The sequence below is a fragment of the Budorcas taxicolor genome, chromosome 14 (genome assembly GCF_023091745.1).
Source record: "Budorcas taxicolor isolate Tak-1 chromosome 14, Takin1.1, whole genome shotgun sequence".
NCBI classification, from domain to species: Eukaryota; Metazoa; Chordata; class Mammalia; order Artiodactyla; family Bovidae; genus Budorcas; species Budorcas taxicolor.
Genome location: NC_068923.1, coordinates 83,573,762 through 83,591,965, shown reverse-complemented (window position 1 = coordinate 83,591,965; position 18,204 = coordinate 83,573,762). Strand labels below are relative to the sequence as shown.

General features: G+C 40.9%; 1 protein-coding gene across 2 annotated transcripts; it reads right to left on the bottom strand.

The window, feature by feature from the left end:
• Nucleotides 1-2,243: 2,243 nt before the first annotated feature.
• Nucleotides 2,244-9,966, bottom strand: RBM12B (RNA binding motif protein 12B). 2 transcript variants are annotated; one of them, XM_052651687.1, is made up of 3 exons: nt 9,847-9,966; nt 6,391-6,435; nt 2,244-5,834 (listed from the first exon to the last, which is right to left on the bottom strand). In XM_052651687.1, exon 3 carries the CDS (start codon nt 5,804-5,806, stop codon nt 2,852-2,854), a length of 2,955 nt encoding a protein of 984 aa, XP_052507647.1. In that variant the 5' UTR covers nt 5,807-5,834; nt 6,391-6,435; nt 9,847-9,966; the 3' UTR covers nt 2,244-2,851. The 2 variants fall into 2 exon arrangements, with proteins under 2 accessions (XP_052507647.1, XP_052507648.1); XM_052651688.1 differs by lacking the exon at nt 9,847-9,966 and adding an exon at nt 9,600-9,727.
• Between the last annotated feature and the right edge of the window lie 8,238 nt (nt 9,967-18,204).

The window sequence follows — 18,204 nt, the reverse complement described above, 5'->3', positions numbered from 1 at the left end:
TGCTCATGACAGTATTGTCAGTAAGTGTGTAAGTGTGCACTCCTAAGGAGTCTTACTATCTCTTGATTATGAGATTAAGCTTACTTTTTAGGCATGATCTGTATTTTTCAGATGCCTCAAATCAAAAATGTTTGGCTTTAAGATAACTAAAATGCCACTGGGTATTAAACTTGATAACCAATATGCCACTGTAATACCTAATAATTCTAGAAGAGGAAACACAACTGGCTGTGAGATAATCATTGAAGCTGGGCAATGGGTTTTTGAGGATTTAGTGCACTGTTCTCTTTTACATGTTTGAAATTGGTGGTGTGTTGGTAAACTGGCTCACTAGGGTGGAAAACACCCTGATACTCTGCACTTACCAGTTTCCATGGTGTAAATACTCCTACCATGGCCAATTCAAATTACCAACATGTCACTGAAGGTAAAGTTGTGAACAGATGTGCAGAAATGGCTCCCAAGCAGTAGAAGCCAGTTAAAAAATATACTAAACTGAAGATCATGGAGTAGAATTCTTATCGATCCAATAATTTTACAATCAAAATACAAAGCCTGTGCTTATTATTGTTAGCCTTTTAATTACCACCACCATTCCACCCTAGCCTAGACTGAGAAGCAGTTCCATATTAAGTTATACTTCACCTTAAGCTTCATCATAGCTTTCATTTATTTATATGTATTTATTTGAGAAGCATTTTTAGGTTTTCCAATACACTTCTCAGTAAGATTGATCAAATAAGCCATACAATCTCTGAGCACTTAAAGAATCTTTTCTTCCTTTTGTCATTTTCCTAGCTTGTGACCTTACTAGTTTCAAGTGCCATATTGATGTGCTTTTTTGAACCAAATTTACCAGTTAATTCATTTTATTGCAAGTAGGATGTTCAACATAATTAAAAACACAGAAACTTCAGTTAGTTTTTCTTAGACTTCTTTAAATCACTGAAGATGAGTACTGCAGTACTAAATGGCTAAATACTAAAAAGTATTCTACAATACCCTCCCAACTACTGTATATAAATTCAAATTTTATTTGCTCAGTGTGGGGAAGTATCACAAAATTGAGGGAAATCAACTGTTTTATATAAATTATAAAAGACCAATCAAAATCAAATCATGTTAGATAAAATGAACAATTGTAAATTAGAAGCCAGTATATACTGTCTGTCTCATAGAGAATCCCTGGATATGTAGTAACTTCTCATTAGTCTTTTATTCACAATGTTTGGGCATATTAATTTTATTTTTTTAATGCTATTTTTAAAGCAACAATGGAGGTAAGAAAATATCCTTTCCTCTTTTGAAAATATTTTTAGCCTGGTCTTTAGTTGCTAAGTCGTGTCATAGATTCTTTTGTGACCCCACAGATGTAGCCTGCCAGGTTCCTCTGTCCATGGGATTTCCCAAGCAAGAATCCTGGAGTAGGTTGCCATTTCCTTCTCGAGGGAATCTTCTAGACCCACACACTGAACCCATTTCTCCTGCATTGGCAAGTGGGTTCTTTACCACTGAGCCACCAAGAAAGCCCAGCATGGTCTTACTAAAATTAAAAACTACCATTTAACAAAGTTGGTAGGCGAAAGTATTAAGAGCATGAACTGGAGTAAGTCTGTCAGGGTTGAAATTGGCTTCATGATTTACAACTATGACTTCAGGCAAGTTACTTAAACTCTGAATTTATCTCATTTGTGAAATAAATATTTGTAAGCCTCCTAGGGCATATTGACATTATGCATGTAAAGCACTTACACTGCCTAGCACATAGAAAGTGCCCAATGTTAGCATTATTATTATGGTATGAAAAATCAAATCCAGTATTTGCAAAATCTCTAGTGTCAAATATCAAAGAAGTAAAAATTCAGTCTCACAGAATTCTTGTTATATTTAGTCATTGAGTCTTGGGATAAAAAAAGTTTAGAAATTTAAGAATAAACAACCACAAGTTGTATAAATCATCAGTAAATTCTTCCTATAAACAAACTGTCCATGTTTCAGATTCTTCCCAAGAAGAACCTGAAGGTCCCCTTGTACCTATAATTACTTGTCTTTTAAGTATTGAGTAAATCTTATCAGTCTGGTTGATGAGATGTTGGAGTAAACCACAGAACTACACAAAGAACTCATATACTATTATAGAATGTCTGGTCCCTCCTGTCATATTATTTAATATAGCTGTTGAAAACCTTCACAAAAAAAGCTGTAATTCTTTTATATATATATATATATACAATACAAGTTAATTAGTTCATCTATTCAGTTGCAATTTTTTTATTTTTATAAAAACTTTTAATTTCCTAAGCCTTTTACATAAGTAAACTTCAAGTTCACAGTCTGTCAATTTTGAACTATTTATGATTAAGGAGAGGCTTAACACAGTAATATCTCAGACAAGGAAGAGGGCATTAATTCTGCAGGCAGTTAGCAATAAAAATGCTAACCCTGAACAATCAGTCACTGACCATTTCCTTATACAATTGGAGTAGAGATGTAGACTACAGAATGGAAACAAAAGTAAACATAAAACTTGTCTTCCCCAAACACAGTTTTCTACTTTATACAAGTCTTGACATGTGCCCATGACATCAACAAAAATTACTGCACTCAGGGAATTAGTTCTCCCCCCACCCCACCCCCATCAAAAAAAAGCATATATATTTTAAGTTAGAAAAAGTGAATGGCAATTTGCAAGCAAAAGAAAACCAGATTCACATTCTACTATTTACATTTCTTCTGTTCACAGGTCAAAATTAAAATGTTTCTTTTCATTAGATAATTAAAAATAAACACTTAAAATGCATTTTACTGCATCAATACTGTGGGGAGATAATTATGAATTTAGAAATGCTCTCTAGAGCAAAATTAACTTAACCTTGCGGGGGCCAACTGGTCTATCATTCAGATCTTTAATAGCAGCCATAGCTTCATTGTAGTTTATCATGGCAACAATGGCTTCCCCTGTAGGTAATCCTTGCTCATTATACTGTATTGAAACTGAATCAGGTATGATTCTGTAACCATGGAAAAAGTCTAAAATCTCATTAACATTAGCTTTAAATGGAAGATTCATTATCTTAATAGGCGTTACTCTACCTGAATTACAATTTAATTTTGGATCAGGCATAAATCTCCCCTCAGGAAAACTTCCCATATTACGCTTTCCAAAATCAAATTTGCCACCTTCTGGGCGACCAAAATTCACAAAAGGACGATGACTTCTAAAATCAGGGGGGCTCCTAAACTCCTCACCAGGAAGTCTAAAACTGTCAGGAACTCTGGAGTCCTCCTCTGGAGCTTCCCTGAGGTCTTCCTCCGGGAGCCGCCTGAAGTCCTCATCAGAAGGGCTTCTAAAATCTTCCTCCTGAGAACTCCTGAAGTCCTCTTCAGAAGGGTGCCTAAAGTCTTCATCCGGAGGGCCCCTGAAATCTTCATCCTGTGGGTGCCTAAAATCTTCCTCTCGGGGGCGCCTGAAATGTTCCTGGGGTGGCCGCCTGAAAAGCTCCTGAGGCGGTCGTCTAAAATGCTCCTGGGATGGCCGCCGGAAATGCTCCTGAGGTGGTCGCCGGAAGTGCTCCTGAGGTGGTCGCCGGAAGTGCTCCGGGGGCGGCCGACGGAAGTGATCTGGCGGGGGCCGTCGGAAGTGCTCTGGGGGCGGCCGCCGGAAGTGTTCCGGGGGTGGCCGCCTGAAGTCCTCAGGAGAACCTCGGAAATCCTCCTCAGGAGACCGCCTGAAGTCCTCCTGGTGGAGTCGCCGGAAGTCCTCCTCAGGAGGGCGCCTGAAATCCTCCTCCGGGGGCCGCCTAAAGTCTTCCTCAGGTTGTCGCCTCCATTCCCCTGGGGGAAGCCGCCTGAAGTCTTCCTCAGGAGGCCGCCTCCAATCCTCCTCAGGTGGCCTCCTTAAGTCTCCCTCTGGGGGGCGCCTCCAGTCCTCCTCCTGAGGTCTCCTGAAGTCTTCTTTGGGAGGTCGCCTGAAATCCTCCTCAGGTGGCCGCCTCCAGTCCTCCTCCCTTGGGTACCGGAAATCCTCCTCCCGAGAGTGCCTGAAGTCATCCTCAGGAGGTCGCCTGAAGTGTTCCTCCCGAAGGCGCCTGAAGTTTTCCGGGGACCGCCTGAAATCCTCTGGGGAATGCCTAAAGTCTTCTGGAGGGCGTCTATCAGGTGGTCGGAAATCCCCCTGAGGATGCTTGAAATTGTCCAGTTGCCTCAAGTCCTCTTGCTGATGCCTAAAGTTTTCCGCAGGGCCACCTGAGTATACTGGTGGATCATTTGAGTCAAACGAATGGGAATGATCATCTCTATCACAAGACTGTGAATGGTCATGCATTCTTTCACTAGGCATTGAAGAAAAATTTACACCAAACTCCTGCATTTGTGCCTCAGATATGAGCCTTAACAACACCTCTGTCCCCAAGAATCTCCGTCGGTTTAAACGTTCAGCTTTCACGGCCTGTTCTTCTGATTTGAATTTCACCAACGCTTCTCCTAGACCAACTCCTTTGTCATCATAAAGCAAGCAAATGTCATCCTCAGCAAGGGAAAAGTCAGCAAAGAACTTCTGCACTTCAACTTTTGTAACATCAAATGGAAAATTTCTTATATATATGCACAATTTCTGGCCAGAGTAGCCTTCTTGAGAGTGTTTTTGTGAGACCTGTCCAAGTCTCTCTTTCTCTGTTGATGCTGGTCTTTTCTTTTCATAACATTCAATGAACTTCAGCATCTGTTCCCTAGAAACTGGATCAATATAAACTGGACGATATTGTAAAACAGTCTTATGTAAACCCAGAGCAGTGTTATAGTCTTTCAGAGTCTTGAACATCACAAAGGCATATCTTGTTCTTCTTTCATCTTTATATAAAAACCTAATTTGTTCATTTGTCAGATCAGTATCTCTAAAAAAATTTCTTAAATCTCTTTTGTTAATACTTACAGACAGATTTTTTAAGTGAACATAAAATCCAAGAGGAGAACGAGAACATGTTCTTCTGGGAGATTTTGAATGAGATCGTTTCCGAAAATGTCTATCATTAATTCCTCTTGGTGATGTATGTTCTTCTGTCCTCATAGAAATGTCACCTTCCTTAATTAAAGTACCTCCAAAATCAATCCACTGTTTTTCTGAGCCTTGCATTACTTCAATAAATCTTGAACCCATAAAACTTCTATGACATTTAAGACCTCCTGAAGCATCAATACATGAGGCAAATTTTACTATGGCATCACCGTTATTTCGGCCATCATGATGCTTTAAAAAAATTACTCCATCCACACATAAACCAGAGAAAAAGACACGTACATCATCTTCATTTACTAAGTAAGGCAAGCCTCGTAGAAACAAGTAAGGATTCTCAGCTGTCAATGGCCTTGTCTTTCTTGGCCTTAAATCACCATGTCCTGTACCGTTAGTATGAAACCCAGCATCTTGATTAATCGGAGAACCATATCCAGAATTACTTCCTTCTTCTTTAATAGCCTCAACAAAATTAGATAAGCTGCCAACCCCTGATGCCCCAGATCCTGGTCTCTCTCTTCCCATGCGGTCAGTTCTTTTCATTTCAATAGTCTTCTGCATTTCTGCTTTACTACTAAGAAAGAGCTCTACAGATGAATCTTTGATAAACCCTCCTGAACGACTTACGGCACGTCTTGCATCTTCATCTGTTGCAAAAATAATAAAAGCCTCCCCAATTTCCCCTCCAATTATATGCACTCCTCCATCAGGAATAGTCAATCCCGTGAAGAAGTGACGGATATCCACAGGCCCCGCAATAAAAGGAAGCCCCAGTAAACGGATGACTACAGCCATGCTGAGTGCAAACCACAGCAATAATGACCTGCAGACAGAAAGGTACACATAATAGCAAGTCTTATTTTTGAAGTACCTAATCCAAAACTAAGCTTATTAATTACTGGTCCCTACCTTCTTCAGCATTTATAAATGAAAACAAGATATGAGTTCACAATGATATTGATTGTATCTAATTCTTTAAACAAATGGAATAAATTTTCTCCCAACTAAACGTACAAATAAACCAGCTACTTTGAAGAAACTTTTCCTATCACCTGTCCTATACAGTGTTGAGTAGAAAGTCTGCCAAGTGCTACTTCACAACATGACCAAACTATTTTCAGACATATCTGCTAGTGAAACATGAGTGAGAGCTTTGTGGATTAAAGAATTTTACCAACCACAACAAACTTTACATAGTTATAAAAGCCATCTATGGACAGTATATAATTTCTGCTCATGATAACAAACTGCCTACCACTAGTGCATCACTGGCCAGACATAAAGTACAGAAGCCATGCATACCCAGGTCTACTATTCTACTTTTTTTTTTTTTTTTTGGTCAAGCCTCTGTGAAAAGCCTTAAGCTCTGGATATCTTACCTTTTTATTTCTTGAAGACCTGTTAATTCTGTAAAAGCAACTTAACTGTGGAAAGAAAATGAAATATAATTAATCCTTGGACCCTGTAATTGACCTTAAACAACGCCAGATTAGGATATTCACTTCACAATTAACTGTTAAAAGTGAAGCAATATAAGAAGGCTTAACTAAGGGTATTACAAAATGGTTGTCTTTGTTCCAAGGGGAAAATTAATCATCTTTTAGCAAAAAGGTAGAAATTCCAAGGAGACATCTGCAAATTATTTAGAAACAAAAAACCCGAAAACTTAACAACTGGTCCTTTAACCATTGGTCCTTAATTCAAAGTGGCCCCAGAAAAAGGTGACAGAAATGTTACATATTCAGATTGGACTATTGGTTACCTGGGAGTATAAATTTATCAAGGCTAAATGAATCTATCCTTAAGTAAGGTCTGTGCATTTGACTGTATGTGAATTTTACAACCTATTTTTAAAAATCTTTTCTACAAGTAAAAATGACAATTTAACACCAAAAATTCCCAAAACCCTATCTTCCACTTGAAAAAACCAATATCTAATTCGTTCCTAACTCTCCTGTAAATCTTTCAAATCATAAGAGCAAATCAAATTAATAAATGATACAATAAATGAAGAAAAGCAATAAATCCAAACCAATGGCTACCATCTGGACACAATTTTATGTTCTACATTAACACCTCACACTTCCAAACATGGAACCCAATTTCCTGACTCCACTAAGACAAATAGTTCTCAATTACTTATACTCAACTATTGCTACTCTGTATCTTAAACTCAAATTTTATTATTCTAAGAAGTTTACCCCATTTTGAATAACTGTCCTGCCTTCTGGGGAAACCCAAATGACTATGCTAAAAGGTAGAAACATAGTAAGAATACATTAATTTGGAATATTTGGGGATATCAGTATTAACTATTGAAAAATCTCAAGATTCCTTACATCAAATACTTTGAGAGATATCCAAGCTAAGTATTACCAAATATGTTTTTTAAGACCTGTTAATGATTATAAATTGTCTTTAATGAAAAAATGTTTTAATTCAGTACTTACACTTAAATACCACTCATCCACAAAGTGCTGTCTGAAAACATGGTCTTTGAGGTCTGCAAGGTCTATTTTCCTCTGAAAAAGGTCCACAGACTACTTTTCAAACTACAACTAACGATGATATCAAGAAATTAACTGACATTTTTTTACACATTTGAATTATCAATGCCAAATTGATATTAAAAGTATTAGTGAGGTTTGCTAAGTCACTTCAGTCGTGTCCAACTCTGTGTGACCCCATAGATGGCAGGCCAGCAGGCTCCCCCATCCCTGGGATTCTCCAGGCAAGAACACTGGAGTGGGTTGCCATTTCCTTCTCCAATGCATGAAAGTGAAAAGTCAAAGTGAAGTCGCCCAGTTGTGTCCGACTAGTAGGACCCCATGGACTGCAGCCTATCAGGCTCCTCTGACCATGGGATTTTCCAGGAAAGAGTACTGGAGTGGGGTGCCATCACCTTCTCCAATTAGTGAGCTTTACTATAAAATATTAATGCATGAAAATGGTGGGGCAGACATAGGACATATAAAAAAATCTTTGTACTTTCCACTCAATATTACTGTGAACATAAAAAAATACTTCTAAAACTTAGTCTATTGGACAATATCTGCATGGTACCCCCAAACACCCCAAAAATGAGTATAAGCTTAATTTCTTCAACAAACCCACACCAACATTTTAATAAAAACTACAAATGGCTTCTGGAATAGTTGTTCACATTAATATTCCAAGACTCTTTCCTATGCAAAATGACTTAGCTCCTGTTACTTTTGGCAAGTAGTGTAAAACATTTTATCCCTGCTAAACTTTTAAAAACATAGCCAAGAACATTTCACAAAATTACTGTCAAATTTTTAAAAGTCTTATAATTTATCCTAATTTGAAAACATTTTAACTAAGTAGTTTCATGAGTACAAATTCATGAATTCCAATTCAAAAATATAAAAAAAATTTTTCTTCTAATTTGCCACAGCGAAACATAACTATTGCTTAAACTTTTTTGCCCTTGAAATAGAAGGGTAATGTACTATTTATCCCTCTACAGAAATACACTTACGAGATCACCTGTAAGAAACCAGATATCAAAATGAGCAACTTTCCTGTGGTTTCCACGTGATTTTCCTAAGCAAATACCCCAGAAATTCTATCCTTAGAACTACACAAAAAGCAAAAAACCCTACTCAACACTTAAAATGCTTCTTACGAATGCAACAAAACTATCTTTATAGCTGTGTTGATTAAAAGACAGTGAGTTATTACAACTTCTAACCTTTTTTTTTCCCCAAAAAAAAAGGAACTGAATCCTTAAAAGCTCATTTAAGTGTAAGTGGCTGAAATTAACAAGCTCATTTTAAATAACTTAGCTGATTTTACCCAACGATTCATCCCACTTAATCATTATCACAAAAACCCCACGAAATGCTTATTTTCTAATCAAGCCTTAGAGGGAAATGGAAGGAAAGCTAACTTAAAATGGTATTATCTCCGATCCATTTATCATAACTAGAGAATAGCAAGTCATTTTCCAGACATGGTGAGAGAGAGATAACTGCTATTTCTTAAAACCTAAAGTTATGATGAAGTACATTTAAAATGCAAGAGTGAACCCTGCAGAAAATAATCTACCCCACTCCATAAGGGTTCTTTATGACGATTTGCCTTTTTATCCTTTTATAACGTAGATGATTAAAATAAAAAGCCAAAGCCATGACGACAGAGCCTGGTCCCCAGCGGAAACTGGAAATGAAGGCGAATCCACACGGCACCGGAATTCCCATTAACATCCATCCTCCTCAAATGGGGATCATCCGAAGGCATTGCTTCTATAGCTCAAAAAGCCTTTGTCCAGACTCCCAGGGGTCAGCGCTTCCTTCTTGTGCTCCAGGCCAAAGTTCCTACGTGGGATCCGATGCTCTTGCCAGACCTTCAGCCAAATCAGCCTTCAAATCAACCTGGACCACCCAACCTCCGTGCCTTTCCGTTACACCGGCTCAAGGGCAAACATTCCGCCCCGACTCGCCCAAGGGTGAGCTGTCCCTACACCTAAACACTTGGGCTCCCCTCAAGCCTAAAACTAGCCAGGCCTCCAAGCGCTTTTCCTGCCACCACTGACTACGATGACATAGCAAAGAAAAACAAGTACCTATGGAATCCTTCCAGATCTCCACTCTCTCAAGCCGACTGAAAAGGGCACGCACAACACCACATGGAGGCTGCCGGGGAAGTCGGGGGCGTTTAGCAGGGGAAAAGAGGGTGCCCTGACGGCAGAAGCTACGCTCGCTGCTGGCGCGGCCCCGCCTTTCCCTGTGCTTCGGTCCCGGCCGCCAGGCCCTCCCCACGCCCGACGCCCCTGCGGTAACTGCTTCGCACTAGGGCGATCAAACACACACCGCTGCCGCCGAGTCGGAACCCCAAGGCTGGGGGCGGGGAGCTCTCCTCGTCCGCAGCAGCCTCCCCAGAGCCGGGAGAGCCCTCAGCGAACCCAGAAGAAGATGGCGCCCACTCTCTCCCCTCCGATCCGGACAAACGGACGTACGGTGGCTCTGCCCATGCGCTCTGCAGGCGTCCCCCCCACCCCCACCCCATCTCCCGTCGCCTCGGTCCGTCTGCGCACGCGCCCTAACGTTCGCAGACTTCCCGTTGTCAAGCGGGGGGGAGGAGGCGCCGGGGCGCGCGCTTGCCAGCGGCCCGGCGGGACCGAGCTATTGCGCATGCTCAGAGCCCGCGCCGCGCGGGACTCTACGGGGCGGGCGGAGAGCTTCCGCTAACAGGAGTTTGCTGTCAGCACACGGCTGTGGTGGGAAATGTGTGTAACAGCCGAAGTACGCTAGACGAACGTTCGTGATTCCCAAGGGCTACGAAAAGAGTCGCAAAAGCAGAGGAAACACTTTTGGATGCTGACTAGCGCCCCATGGGACTCCTGGGCGCGGAGGCCTTTTTGTCCCCTTTTCGTTTCTTTGGCTTCCCTGGTGGCTCAGACGGCAAAGCTTCTGCCCGCAGTGTGGGAGTCCCGGGTTCGATCCCTCGGTCGGGAAGATCCCCTGGGGAAAGTAATGGCAACCCAGCCCAGTATTCTTGCCTGGAGAATCCCATGGACAGAGGAGCCTGGCAGACTACATACGGTCCATGGGGTCGCAAAGAGTCAGACAGTTCCTAATCGAAGGAGGAACAGCAACGAAATCACCACAGGCCGGATTTAAGCTCACCAAGATTAGGAGACCGGAATATTTTTGCTCGATCCGGTGCCTCCTGCGTCCTTCATTGGCAGGCACATTCTTTGCCGCTGACCACCAGGGAAGCCCCGCGTCACTCCTGATCATGCACAAAGCTGTTTTCCTGGGATCTGCTTTCCTCAAACGGTTCACCACTTTCTGTACAACAACTTTATTTTTTCCAATCAAACAGTCAGCTTTAAGTCAGACCGATTTCCTTTTCCCTCGATAAAATTCAACTCCATTCCACATGCCATCTTTACTGATAACTTACACCCTGCTTTCCTATTGTTTGCTGAAAATTTTTTATTTCTGTTATCTTTAATCACATACTTAAATTATAATCCTCGTCTCTTTAAAACCTTCATTTCCTGTGAAAACTAAGAAGTAAGCAATTAATGTCCTCTGCATTAGTATTTTGTAGACTAGTAACAAATACCAGTGATAATTTCTTAAAAAAAAAAAAAAAGCTTTCAGATTGAGAACATGGCAGGGCAACACCAAACACATTCATTAATAGTTTTAAATATCTTTAGTTTCTCTGTAAAAGGAAGTCATTGTTCAGTAATTCATGTTTCAGTATCTTATTTGGGAATGACCAGCTATTCAATAAACTTTCCTCAATTTAATACAACTCCAGAATTTTAAGTTAGCAAAATTGCAAAGACTATTTTAGAGATTTCTAAAGCATATTCATTCTTAACCGTTTATCTAAACGTTCTGATCTCATTTACATTTTCTATCCCTAAAAGTTTCTTTATATTGAATTGGGCCACCACCAGCTGATGGGTGTGTCGCTTATTTTGCTGGTCTGTTACAAAGAGAATATACTGAGGCTCTAGAACTACTCAACCATCTTAGATCTATTTGCTTCTAATCAGCGTATGTAATGTCCTTGGGTGATGTCTTTCTTTCAAACGTTGTGCCCTGCCCCCTCCCCTCCTGTTTTATTTCCCACTCTCAGATATTTTACTCCCACATTCTTATGGGAAGCAGAGGGGTTACGGTCTATCTTGCGTAAGTGTTTCAAGGCTGAGGAGGGGCACCGACCCTGCCTGGCAGGGAATAAAGATCTCTGGATACCAGATCTATGAGCCTCAGGGGGAGGACAGCTCCTTATTTTAATTCACAAGGAATGGAAACCTCTCCTAGCCATCTTTGTGCCCTGGAAATGTTGTGACTGCTTCCTTAGCCCTCTTGTGAATCTCCTTAATAATGAATCCCTTTTTGTAACAGCATCAGAGTACAAAAGTGTATATAAATAACAAAAGATATGGTAAACATCTGATAGATAAATAAACTTGGTTACAGTAACCAGAATTATGAATGATTACATGTAACCTACAAAATAATTCTAGTTAAATATTTCTCCAAAAGAGACCTTTGGGGCACTCGAAAGTATCCCGAAGTTAGCTGGAACTCAAAAGAAATTTAATTACAATTTGATGTTTGGGAAGCTTGTCAAAAAGTTTTAAAACACTTGGTCAAGCTAAATCATTCATTGTAAGACAATACTCATCGCTTAGCCAAAGTAACCAGAGATCTCAAAAGCAAATATTAATACAAATCCCATGAAGGCAAAGATATTTACATAGTCTGTAGTTAAAAGCAGTGTTTCAACAATACTGGAGGAAAAAGCCAAAACTGTTTTACAAAAGAAGAAGCCAATTCTGACTACGTTGGAACTGTTTCTTTGACTTGCTTTTCCTTGCTTTTGTTATCATGATCATACCTAAGGGCCTGCTTCAGAGGACTCTGTCCCTCGCCTGAGGGTAAACTGAAGTGCCTGTGTTCAGTTCTCAGAGAGAAGATCTGACCCCGCCCACCTGTGAATGAAAAGAGATTAACACTTCCACTTCCGAAGGATGGCCATTCCCTAGGAGATATTTTGCCAGACTGAAGACCCTTTCACTTTACTTCCCCACTGCCTCTCCCTCTCTATTCTGCCTTTTGACTTTAGTTCCTCCTGGCTTCTTTCTCTTTCGCTCTATGAAAAGAACCTCTCATCCAGACCCCAATAAGATGGTTATTTTGAGGCATTAACCTGCCATCTTCTTGGTCAGCTGGCTCCTTTGTCTTAACCCTCATCTCTCAAAATTATTGGCCTATCGTGCGGTAAGCAGAGTAAGCTTGAATTCAGTAATAGAATGACAGAACCAGGGATGCAGGGTTGATGGCATTCTCAAAGGAGAAAAGTTAGAAAAGTAGGCAGCTTCATCATGAGTAGAGAGACCATAGTATCTCACACTTTATCTTTTCCCAGGTGGAAGTGGGGCCAGGCAGGGGTAGTGAGATGTCCCATACATCGGGTGACTTGAGAGGGAAATTGGGGAGCATCCTTGTTAGCAGGAAAGATCACTGAAGCCAAGACTGAATGAATGACATGGTGGCTTCCAACCCAGCTGGGACCCTGGCCTTACTGGAAGGAAGTCCTACAAGGGCTTATGAGCAGATAAAGAAGACCAGAAAGAGGAAACAGCATTATATTCAGCATTATATTCAGAGTCTCACCCAGTGGAGAGGACATTTTTTAATACTGAGGGCCAAAACCCAGAGAAAAATAATCAATTGAAAAATTTCCTCATAATTTGTCAAGTTTTAAGATAATTATATAATGTATTTATTTGACTTTTAGATTAAGAGGAAAAATGCAAGTGATTTGTAATAAATATTAGTAAAATATGTACTGCAGTTTGATTCTAATGCTAAAAAAGATACAGAGACAGAGCAAATGTGGGACAAGGAGAAACAGAAACGAGCTTGAACTTGGTAACAAAACCAGTCTTGTTCCAGCCCATTTTTAACAAAATCCATTTAACCAACTAAACTCAATTCAGTCTTAGAGACTCCTGATCATGCATAATTCGGTATCTTTTATTCCTTATACCTTCCACTGAAAATGTTACGGAATCCAAGCTTGATCTGCTCACCACACAACAGGCCAATGAATCCGAAAGATGAGGTGTTGAGGCAACAAAGAGACTTTAATTGGGGAGTCAGCAGACCGATAAGATGGCCGGCTAGCACCTCAAAATAACTATTTTATCAGGGTGTGGATGCCAAGTTCTTTCATCAATCAGAGAGAAAGAAGCAATGAGAAACTAAAGACAAAAGGCAGAACAGAGAGGGAGATGCAATGGGCAACTAAAGTGAAAGGGTCTTCGTTCTGCAAACAACTCCAAGGGAATGGCAAGCCTTCAGAAGGGGTGTGTTAATTCCTTCTATTCACACGTGGGCAGGGACAAACTATCTATCCATCAGCTGGACAAAGGCACTTTAGCTTACAGTCAAGCAGAGGGTCAGCATCTTCCAGGCAAGTCACTAAGTATCATTATAATAATAAAAACAAGTCAAAGGAACAGTTTCAAACATCGAGTCAGAACTGGCTTCCTCCCTACAACAAAAAACTCACCTAGAGCCAGACATCCTGGAGTGTGAAGTCAAGTGGGCCTTAGGAAGCAACATTATGAACAAAGCTAGTGGAGGTGATGGAATTCCAGTTAAGCTATTTCAAATTCTAAAAGATGATGCTGTGAAAGTGCTGCACTCAATATGCCAGCAATTGTGGAAAACTCAGCAGTGGCCACAGGACTGGAAAAGGTCAGTTTTCATTCCAAACACAAAAAAAGCCAATGCCAAAGAATGTTCAAACTACTGCACAATTGTACTCATCTCACATGCTAGGAAAATAATGCTCAAAATTCTCCAAGCCAGGCTTCAGCAATACGTGAACCACGAACTTCCAGATGTTCAAGCTGGATTTAGGAAAGGCAGGGGAACCAGAGATCAAATTGCCAACATCCGCTGGATCATGGAAAAAGCAAGAGCATTCCAGACAAACATCTACTTCTGTTTTATTGACTATGCCAAAGCCTTTGACTGTGTGAATCATAACAAACTGGAAAATTCTGCAAGAGATGGAACTACCAGACCACCTGACCTGCCTCTTGAGAAACCTGTATGCAGGTCAGGAAGCAACAGTTAGAACTGGACATGGAACAACAGATTGGTTCCAAATAGGAAAAGGAGTACGTCAAGGCTGTATATTGTCACCCTGCTTATTTAACTTATATGCAGAGTACATCATGGGAAATGCTGGGCTGGATGAAGCACAAGCTGGAATCAAGATTGCCAGGAGAACTATCAATAACCTCAGATATGCAGATAACACCACCCTTATGGCAGAAAGTGAAGAACTAAAGAGCCTCTTGATGAGAGAGGAGAGTGAAAAAGTTGGCTTAAAACAACATTCAGAAAACTAAAATCATGGCATCTGGTCCCATCACTTCATGGCAAATAGATGGGGAAACAATGGAAACAGTGACAGAATTTATTTTGGGGGGCTCCAAAATGACTGCAGATGGTGACTGCAGCCATGAAATTAAAAGATGCTTGATCCTTGGAAGAAAAGCTATGACCAGTATATTGAAAAGCAGAGACTTTACTTTGCCAACAAAGGTCCGTCTAGTTAAAGCTATGATTTTTCCAGTAGTCATGTGTGGATGTGCGAGTTGGACTATAAAGAAAGCTGAGTGCCGAAGAATTGATGCTTTTGAACTGTGGTGTTGGAGAAGACTCTTGAGAGTCCCTTAGACTGCCAGGAGATCCAGCCAGTCCATTCTAAAGGAAATCAGTCCAGAATAGCCATTGGAAGGACTGATGCTGAAGCTGAAACTCCAGTACTTTGGCCCCCTGATGTGAAGAACTGACTCATTGGAAAAGACCCTGATGCTGGGAAAGATTGAGGGCAGGAGGAGAAGGGGATGACAGAGTATGAGATGATTGGATGGCATCATGGACTCAAGGGACGTGAGTTTGGGTAGACTCCGGGAGTTGGTGACGGACAGGGAGGCCTGGTGTGCTGCAGTCCATGGGTCACAAAGAGTCAGACCAGACTGAGCGACTGAACTGACTGCAACAAAAACACATATCTTGCTTTCCTTAATTTTGTGGGGTTTTTTTACGTTGAGATACTTTTCTTTTCTTTTTTTTTTTTAAATTTTATTTATTTATTTGGCTGCTCTGGGTCTTAGTTGTAGCATGTGGGATCTAGCTCCCTGACCAGGGATCGAACCTGGGCCCCCTGCACTGGGAGCTCAGAGTCTCAGCCAGGGAAGTCCCGAGATACTTTTGTTGACAAATCTGTAACAGATGGAATAAGGTCTTATTTGACATCTAGTAAACTTAGGTACAACAGAATTAAACTTAACATAGATAACTCTAAGGACATGTCTATGTTAATCAAACCAACAAGCTTCAGCCACCTTCAATAGTAGATATCAATTTAGTACTGAATATTTCCCAGAATATAGGTCCTAATATTTATCTTGGCCAATTTTCTATTTATATACATTTAATTTCTCAGTGCTTGCTTTCAAGTATCAAAATTCAGAACTTAGAGATGCCAAGGAAATATTTTATGCAAACATGAGCAAAATAAAGACAGAAATGGAAAGGACCTAATAGACTCAGTAGAGATTAAAAATAGCAAGAATACACAGAAGAGCAGTACAAAAAATGTCTTTATGACCTGGATAGCCAAGATGGTGTAGTCACTCACCTGGAGGCAGACATCTTACAGTGTGAAGTTAAGTGGGCAAGAAAGTTAAAGCCAGTGGAGGTGATGAAATTCCAGCTGAACTATTTAAAAAGCTAAAAGATGATGCTGTTAAAGTGCTGCACTCAATATGCCAGCAAATTTGGAAAACTAGGCAGTGGCCACAGGACTGGAAAAAGTCAATTTTTATTCCAATCTCAAAGAAGGCAATGCCAAAGAATGTTCCAACTGCTGCACAATTGCACTTATTTCACATGCTAGCAAGGTCATGCTCAAAATCCTCCAAGCTAGGCTTCAACAGTATGTGAACTAAGAACTTCCAGATGTACAAGCTGGATTTAGAAAAGTCAGAGGAGCCAGAAGAACCAATCCAATTACCAACATCCACTGGATCGTAGAAAAAGCTAGAGAAGTGCAGAAAAACCTGCTTTGTTGACTACGCTAAAGCCTTTGACTGTGTGTGGATCAAAACAGATTCTGGAAATGTTTAAAGAGATGGGAATACCAGACCACCTTATCTGCCTCCTGAGAAATCTGTATGCGGATTAAGAAGCACCAGTTAGAAACACACATGGAACAACTGACTGGTTCAAAACTGGAAAAGGAGTATGACAAGGCTGTATATCGTCACCTTGCTTATATAACTTTGATGCAGAGTACATTGTGCACAATGCCAGGCTGGATGAAGCACAAGCTGGAATCAAGATTGCTGGGAGAAATGTTGACAACCTCAGATATGGAGATGATACCACTGTCAACTAAAAATATATGTAACTTGAGATTTGTAACTTAAGTTTTATTTGGGCTGGGGTGAGGACCGCAGCCTGGGAGGCAGCACCTCAGATAGCTCTAAGAGATTGCTCCAAAGAAGGAGTCAGGTAAGGTCAATATATAAGATTTTAGTGAAGGGGGAGCTCAGTGCAATCAAGGGCTTAGTTTACAAAAGTTTTGGCACAAGGAGCTGATGTCACCTGGAAGGGATTAAGTGATTTTCTAGATTTGAAGAAGTGCAAAGATTGGGATCATGAAATCAGTTCCTGAAAATATCTAAAGACCTGTTCCACCAGATTCCCTGGAGCACAGAGGGCCTCACTCCACCCTGAACTCCTTCAGAGGGTGTTGAAGGTCAACAGCTACAGCAGCACAGGGTTCAGTCTCCACAGAGGCAGATGGCAAATGCCCTTGTTGTTGTCAGTCTTAAAGGAAATCAGCCCTGAATATTCATTGGAAGGACTGATGCTGAAGCTCCAATACTTTGGCTACCTGAAGTGAAGAGCCAGCTCATTGAAAAAAAACCTGATGCTAGGAAAGATTGAAAGCAGGAAAAGGGGGCAACAGACGATGAGATGGTTGGATGGCATCCCCCAAACAATGGACATGAGTTTGAGCAAACTTCAGGAGACAGTGAAGGACAGGGAAGCCTGGCATGCTGCAGTCCATGGGGTCGCAAAGAGTTGGACATGACTGAGCAACTGAACAACTTTCAAGTCAATTAGAAGAGTTCATTTACAAAGTAAATTTTACATAAAGACCAAACCAGAAATCTCAGTTTTTTATGCTTGAGTTCTAAACGCTTTTCTCTGCTCCCCACTTTTTCCCCTAAGGGCCTGGGCACAAGGGGAGAGAAACTTCAGTCCAATTTCACATCCTGTGCCAGTAAAGGTCTAATTGTTAGTTTTAGACCCATTTTTTGGCTTTGAGTGAGTAAAACTTGCTCAGTCATGTCTGACTCTTTGCGATCTCATGGACTCTAACCTGCCAGGCTCCTCTGTCCATGGAATTCTCTAGGCCAGAATATTGGAGTGGGTAGCCATTCCCTTCTCCAGGGGATCTTCCCAACCCAGAGACCTCACTTCTTCAAGGAATCTTCCCAACCCAGGGATCGGACCCAGATCTCCCACATTGCTGACAGATTTCTTTACTGTCCGAGCTACCAGGGAAGCCCATAGGTTGACCAGTCATTTAAAACTTTTCCAAAG